The 8,038-nt window shown below is 42.9% G+C and overlaps 1 protein-coding gene across 3 annotated transcripts in view; it reads left to right on the forward strand.

Annotated features, from left to right (window-relative positions):
• Window positions 1–8,038, forward strand: part of RETREG1 (reticulophagy regulator 1) — a 126,460-nt gene that overhangs the window by 80,805 nt on the left and 37,617 nt on the right. The window contains exon 1 of one of the 3 annotated variants that reach the window (XM_073891073.1): window positions 6,249–6,763. The exons of 1 other annotated variant lie outside the window; for it this stretch is intronic. Coding sequence is in view for 1 of the 2 variants with exons in the window: in XM_073891074.1 (XP_073747175.1) it covers window positions 6,729–6,763 (35 nt within the window). In the remaining variant the exon portion in view is untranslated. Of the gene's footprint in view, window positions 1–6,248; window positions 6,764–8,038 lie in introns of those variants that run through there. One more of the 3 variants, XM_073891074.1, reaches the window with a different exon arrangement.

The following is an 8,038-nucleotide window of genomic DNA, read 5'->3' on the forward strand; positions in this document are numbered from 1 at the left end:
TTTTAGTAACACTCTCATCCTTTTTAGCAGCAGCATGGAATCTCATTGCACCAAAATTCAATTAATCCCTTATTGATAGGCCTCTAGGTTGTTTGGGTTTTTTGCAGTTATAAGGATGCTTATATTTATTTTATCTTTACATTTTAAAATTTTTGTGTGATTTACATAAAAATTTTACAAAAAACATGACATGACATTGAAAATATATATGACATTGAAAATATATATGCTCGGGGCACCCAGGTGGCTCAGTAGGTTGGGTGCCTGACTCTTCGTTTCGGCTTGGGTCACAGATCTCGAGGCTGTGGGATCCAGCCCCATGTCGGGCTCCATGCTCAGTGTGGAGTCAGCTTGGGATTGTTTCTCTCCCTCAGCTCATGCAGCACATTCTCTCTCTCTCCCTCTTTCTCCCTAAAATAAATGTCTTTTTAAAAAATGTAAAAAAAATATATGTGTGTGTGTGTGTGTATATATGCTTATAACTTATAATTGCATCATATATTTGCAGGGCATATATTGCTCAGAATATTTGATCACAAGCATTTGGTTGCCCTTAGAGGAGACCAGACTGAACTAAGACAAAAAACAGAGTGAGCACAGAATCTCAGGGTGGCTTACAAACAGCTCAGTGATGGTGAGTCTTCCCTGTGCATAAGGGAGAGGAAGAGAGCCTACAGCTCCCATTTCTCTGCCCCTGTTGACCATTTGGAACATCTCTTCACTTACATAACTTATATCCACTAATAATATCACTTAAAAATACTAGTTTGTTCTGTTCTAGGAGCTAGCTCTACTATGCTTTATACTATTGCTGAGAAACAGCAATGAACAGGAAGTTTCATTGCCTGCTCTGGGAGGGAGGGATTCAGATAGCAGATAGGTAAGCGGATAGTAAGATGAGATGTTGCTAAATTTTATGGAGAAAATACATCAGAATAATGGACTTGAGAATGATATGAGGGATTACTTTTCTAAAAACAGGAAAATGGGAGAAGAAATAGAAAAGCTTCAGGGAGGGGCAGATTGCAGAGATGGTGGGTCCTCTTTGGATTTGTTTTTTGGAGAAACGTGTGGGACTTCCATGAATTAAAGATAAACCAAGGCACATTATAAATTTTAAGAGTTTATATGTGCAAAAATCAGTCTGAATCAGGTCGCACCAAGCTGGAAGTGATTAGGAGCATTCCCCCGACAGAAGCCAGGGGAAAGACTTTGGGAGGGACTACTGGAAACAAAGCAAGGCAATTATTTGATTGACTGTAACTCACGTGGTTGCCTTATTCGGGAAAGCCTATTGGATGCTTGTAATTGGTCATCCTTAGGTTAACCTTGAGGCATTTATAGACTTACATTTCAATTTGCTAACGCACGATGCTAAAGCCTGAGAACCATCTCAATCTAAAGGTCTCCTTGCTTCACACAGCACAGGTTAATTAAGATGGTTAGTAGTCAGTGGTGTGTGAGTAAATTTTGAACAACTGGCTCACAATGGGTAGGGATGAGGTGGCTGATTTGTAGCATTTGCCAATTTCCATGGTGTAAATGTTCCCACCATGGCTGACTCAAACTACCTACTTTATATCACTGAACAGGAGAGGGAAGAGGTAGGAACAGTTTCCATAAGCTAGTTAGAGGCAGCTCCCGTGCACCACAGTTAGTGGGTGGTAGGACCTATGGGCTTGGAATTCTGGAGTGTGTCTGGCGGGGGATATAGGTTTGGGCATAGAGGTAGGGGTTAAAATCTGGGAGGAAGAGATTTCTAGGGAGATCGTATAGCATGGAAGGGGAGGTGGGCAGTGTTAGAGCACTAGGACTGTGCTCGCAAAGTGTGTGGGTCCCCTGCCAGCAACATCAGCAGCATCTGGGAGCAGATTCATGGCACATCTCTGATCTGCAGAATTAGAGTGGCCAGGGGTGGGGAAGCCCTGCCCTCAAGATCACCAGTGTTGGAGAGCCAGTTAGAAGAGGGGCATCTAGAGAGACCAAGAAGGAATGTTGAGAGAAGCTGGAGCTGCACACCGAAAGTGGAGTCTTTGAGCCAGGCGTGGGGACAGTGGCAGGACAGAGGGACAGCAGTGCCAGGGTCATGGTGGGGGCAGAATGAAGGTTGTAATTGGTGAGGAGTGATGACCACAGACCACTGGTTAGGACCTTCAGTTGTAAAGAACAGAAGACAGAGCTTAGTAACCAGGAGATGTGTGGTCAGTGATGCGGTTTCTGGGAGAGGCCCGGATACACTTGTGGCTGAAGGAAAGAGCCAGTAGAATTCGGGAGGGTCCTGAACCAGCAAGTTGGAGATGGGATAGAGGCACCTGGGCGGCTCAGTCACGTAAGCATCTGCCTTCAGCTCAGGTCGTGATCCCGGGGCCCTGGGATCGAGCCCCGCGTCATGTCGGGCTCCCTGCTCAGTGGGAAGTCTGTTTGCCCTCTGCCCCTCCCCACTCTTTATCTCTCCCAAATAAATAAATAAAATCTTTTTTTAAAAAAAAGAAAAAAGGTGATGGGATAATTGGCGGCACAAATTGGAGAAGCGAGGAGGGGAGGGGATCAAGAACTTGGGACCCAGCCTGGCCTTGGAGAAGTTACTTATGGGATCTTATTCTTGTCTTCAGAGGCTGAGGGAAGGAGGGATGGAGAAGATATTAGCATATGGACTAAATGTTTCCTGGACTCTTCTAGTACTCTCCTATTCATTGTCTTTTGTAAATCTCTACCCTTTACCCTTTTGATTAAAAGCAATTCTGGGGGCGCCTGGATGGTTCAGTCGGTTACACGTCTGACTCTTGATTTCAGCTTGGGTCATGATCTCAGGGTCGTGAGACCGAGCCCCATGTCTGGGTCCATGCTGGGTGTAGAGTCTGCTTACGGTTCTCTCTCTCCCTGTCTCTCTGCCCCGCCCACCCCCCAAAAGCAATTCTGGAAATGTTTCTGAAACAGTCGGTAAGATTGTGTTAGTCTGTTCTCACAATAACTTTTGTTTATATCTAACTTAAACCAATTTTGGCAGAGAAGTAGAAAATTAAAGCTCTAGAACTGTACAGACCACTAGAAATATAATGCAAGCTACATATATAAATTAAAATTTCTAGGAGCCATGTTAAATAAAAAAGAAGTGAAATTAATTTTAAGAATTTATTTTATTTGATCAATATGCCCACAATATTATCATTTCAACATGTAGTCAATATGAAAATTAGTAACAAGATATTTTACATTCGTTTTTCTTTCTACTGCGTCTTCATAATCTGTGCCAGCCACATTTCCTGTGCTCAGTGGCTGTCATTTTGGATGGTGTGGCTCTGGAGGGTCCACACAGTTTGGAGCACTGAATGCTGAGAGAAGAAATTAAAATGTACCTATTCTTAAGAGGTGACAAAGACTCTCTCTCTTTGATCAAACTCTAAAAGGCTTCCTCTGAGCTCTTTTGCAGCTAGGCTATATTCTTGGGTATGTTATCAAGAACCCAGTTTTTGTTTTTGTTTTTTTTCTTAAATTTTTATTTAAGTAATCTCTATACCCAACATGGGGCTCGAACTCACAACCCCGAAATCAATAGTCGCCTGCTCCTCTGACTGAGGAGCCAGGTGCCCCCTCAAGGACACAGTTTTAGCAAGAATCCTGTCAGGTCATTTTAGCGAGAATCCCTCCCCCTTGATATCTGATGACCCTCCATCTCTGACCAAATTCCTCATTTCCCAACACCCCCAGGTAATATCCCATCAGCCTGGCCTGCCTTCAGCAAGAATTCTGTTAGGCCAGCTTAGCAAACAATTACCCTTTCTGTCTTAGTAATTTTCTGTCACCGATGACTCCCCCACTCCCGCACCCACACCCACAACTTGGCCATTCATGCTAACATTGCCCTGTTATCTCCAAGAGAGGGAGAGTCCCTCCTATTGTCTCTGACAGAAAGTTCCAGAGCCTTAGTCAAAACTGTTACAGAAGAGTGGGAAGAAAAAACTCAAACCAATGATTATGAAGAAAAGTAGACAATTACCTTTGATATGGCAATGATTTTTCTTAGCTTGTATACTATATGATTAAACTGCAAAAAAATGTTTATTTAACATCTATTATTAAAAATGCATACATATTTTAGAAGAGTATAAATACAAGAAAACTTGAACTATGGAAGTGTCTGGCCACAAGAGCTTTCCCCAGAATGTACGGGCTCTGCTGTCTCTTCAGGTGGAGGAGTGACAAGGATACTCTGCCCTGCAGTCTCTCCCGATCTGTCCACAGTGGGTCACCTAACTTTGCAGGGTCCCTTTTCCAGAGTCTGAGAATGTTGGAAAGCTTCTGGGGTCCTCAGGGTCTCTCCCGTGTGTGTGTGCCGTGAGCCTTACATTCAGGATGTCCAGTGGATTTCAGGTCAGCAGTGATGGGGAACCTTGTAACCACAACAGCCCGCCCCCCACCCCACAGGGCTGAAGGTGTCCCCGATGCCAGGAAGCCCCCTGCCCTGTCAGCCACGAAGCTTCACTCTGTTTTCTGTTACCTGTGCCATCCCTGTTTCCCCTCCTTGTTCTTGTGAATTTCAGAAATTAACACAAATATACCTGAAGGGGGAATCCATGGTTGGAGCAAGTCATTTAAAAATGCGTGAAGGAGTGCTTAAAGGAAGTATTTTAATAAATATTTCATGGTAGTAACGAGCAGTTCATCTGCCACAACACTAATCATGTAATTGTCCTCTAACACTGAGAGGCAGATTTCAGAAACGTATTCACTTCTGTTCTAAATAGCAACTTAAGTTTGACAACAACTGTGCTCAGATATTAAAAAAAAAAGTAAAACAGGAGTTTAGGAGAACAAAAGGTAAAATTAACAGGATAGAACTGTTAAAACAGAGAGTTAGATCCTAGAATTAGCTTTTTGCGGTTGATAACTTTAAATAAAAGTGTTGAAATAGTCTCACTGATGATGTTTCCAGTGTTTGAACTTTTCAGTTCTTTAAACATGGAATTTCTCACAACAGCACACATTTCTTTGGGTCTGAGAGGCACCTGCACAACCCGATCCTCAGAACTCTGCTAGGACTGTTCACCTTCAAGGTCAACAGTATTTGAGTTATGTGTTTGAGTACCTGCACTGACTTAATCTTAGAATTTGAAGTCTAGAACTTTAAATCTTGTGTGAGATATTAAGGAATAGTCAGAATTGTGGCACAAAATAGCTCACACTATCCAAAAGAAAGCAGGTTCACATGTAATCCATTTCAACTTTTCAATTCTTTGATGTTCTAGAAATGACACATGTAAATGTAAAATGTACAGTAAATATATATTGCTATGTAGTGACGAGGGAACACACACATTTTTAAAAGAAAAGCATATTGTTGCTTAATAATTAGATCTTGCTTACTGCTTTACCTAACATTCCCAGTCAGGAAAAAAAAATGATTTTAACCTTTTACACAAAGCTTTTAAAGTCTATTCCTAAAAGAATCTCAGCAATATTTCTCCTAGACTTTTTTTTTTAATGACAAAGGAGCTATACTTTCTTTTTTTAATTGAGATATAATTAACACATAACCTATTAGTTTCAGGTAGGCAGCATAATGATTTGATATTCGTATGTATTGGGAAATGATGACCCTGATAAGTCTAGTTAACATCAGTCAGCACACACAGTTACTAATTTTTTTCTTGTGATGAGAATTTTGAAGATCTACTTTCTCAGCACCTTTCAAACAGGTGACACAGTGTTGTTAGCTATGGTGAACGTGCTGTACATTACATCCTCGGGGCTGACTTATACTGCAAGTTTGTACCTTTTGACCACCTCGCTCCAACCTTTTCTTCTAGCCACTTTGGAAGCAAGAAAACTTGAAGTGATTTTTGTCCTGCTCTTAGAAGCTGCAACCCGTGAGGGTACTTGGTGATTGATTACTCCTTCAGGGTGATGAGCCAAGCTATAAAAATATCTCAGGCACCCAGCCCGGCTGTGCGCCAATGTCAGGCTGCTCCCCGATGACAGAGGGAAGTCTGCGGGAGACGTCCTGCCGCCCAGAGGAACACGTGGGCTCATTCGTGTGCAGGCTCCTTCTGAGTTGAGAAATCTAGATGACCCAGAGGAAGATTTTCTTGCAAAACGGCGTCCCTCAAAACACAGTTGTTCCTTGTGTTGTTTTCAGTAAAAGATCTTTTTGCTGAGGGGCTGAGCATTTTCAGAACAAACAAGGCTCTCAGCTCTGGCACGCACGGCCCATTTCACTCTCCGCCCCCACCCTCCTCCTATGAGTTGGAGATCTGATAGCCCAGCCTGAAGTTTTAGGCTCCCTGTGGCCACGCCGCCCTTTGATGGGTGCCTCATTGTGCCAGGAAAAAAAAAAAAAAAAAGGAAAGAGAAGGAGTGGGCAGGTCTAGGTGAAGTCATCCCAGTAAAGGTTAATAGCTGGGAGGTGACACCTTCTCACACCACTGAAGAGAGAATGGTTGCCCCCAGCTGCCTGTCACAGTACTGGGAGTAAGAGGTGACCTATTTATTTTTAGAAGGGGACAGTCATCATAACCTGGCTCTTAGCTTCATTCAAGGCAGGCAGGTGCTTTGGAAGTGTGTAAACACCTACTTTCTGAGTAAGAGAGGAGAGCTTTTTTCCCCAGAGGAGGGGACTTGACGACCAGGGATCTTCCCTCCTGCTACTTGCTGGTGAGTGGAGAACAAGACTTTCTAGCACACGAGGTCTGCAGCCCCGTCCACTCGGTCAGTGTTTTTACAGGGCAGAAATGCCTGAAGCTGATGACTTTGGACCAGGCCAAAGGTAATTCTGATATGTATTTACTTTTTCTCGAGTCTATTTCATGTGCTAGTTGTCTTTTTGAAAACATTATCACTAATTTCAAAAGTAGCTTAAAATTAAAACAAAGAAGAATGCCTTCCCTCAGTTCCGGGACAGAATTTTCTTGGGCACGAAGAGAGAAACATAAAATTCACTTAATAGACACTTAGAAACATAGGCAAGTAAGTGTTTTTCTGGAACAAGGAGGGGGATGGCCTGAATTTTTACAGAAGTGTTTCTCCCTGTACCACGTAGAATCTACTTGAATTTTTTGGTATTTGATTTTTAACTTGACATGACGGTTGTTGGAAATCTAAGCCAGTGAATATTTTGTCAAATGTTTGAACACTCCTAAAGGTTAAACATTAGGCCAATAAGCCAATTTTGACCTAACTACACTTTTTTTCTGCCAGAGTTCTTATCTTTGGCAGTGTGATCTGTTGGGCCCCCACATGCGGTATATTAATTGTTATCAGTGTCTTTGTTAACACTGAGCTCTAAGAAGGGGGATAGAGCCAGGAAGAGAAGCAGACAGTTAGTCCTGCTAACGTGGGCAGAGCATGTGCCTATCGGGAAAGTCTCCATTTCTGGCCCCGTGGCTGTCTGCACAAAATTTGTATGTATCAGTTTCACTGGAATTCTAAGTAGGGTCATTGAGATTCAGATTGGAAGGAGGAAGAGAGCTGTTGGAAAAGGGGGGGTGGCTCCTGGGTGGCTCAGGTCATGATCTTGGGGTCCTGGGATCAAGCCCCCTGTGGACCTCCATGCTCAGTGGAGAGTCTGCCTGGGATTCTCTTTCTCTCCCTCTGCCCCTCTCCACCCCTGTGAGCCCACACGCGTGCTTGCTCACTTTCTCAAATAAATAATCTTAAAAAAAAAAAAAAGGAAAAGGGGTTAAATGACAGTCTTATTGTCAGAAAAAGTAGAAACCGGTAACTCTTTAGGAACAGGAATGCCCAAATATTGTTTTGTCCTTCTATTAAAGATAAGCATCCCTTAAAGGCACAACATAGGGAATATAATCAATGGTATTGTCTTAGTGTTGTGTGGTGACAGATGGTAGCTACACCTGTGATGAGCACGGCATAATGTATAGACTTGTCCAATCACTGTGTTGTACACCTGAAACTAATGTAATATTGGTGTCAATTATACTCCCTCCAAAAGAAAGAAAAAAAGATATGCATCCCTTTTCAGCCATGGCTACATGGTGTGTGTGTGTGTGTGTGTGTGTGTGTGTGTGTGTGTGTGTGTGTG

The sequence above is a fragment of the Callorhinus ursinus genome, unplaced genomic scaffold, assembly GCF_003265705.2.
Source record: "Callorhinus ursinus isolate GAN/ISIS: 27379988/994484 unplaced genomic scaffold, GSC_fseal_2.0 scaffold3, whole genome shotgun sequence".
NCBI classification, from domain to species: Eukaryota; Metazoa; Chordata; class Mammalia; order Carnivora; family Otariidae; genus Callorhinus; species Callorhinus ursinus.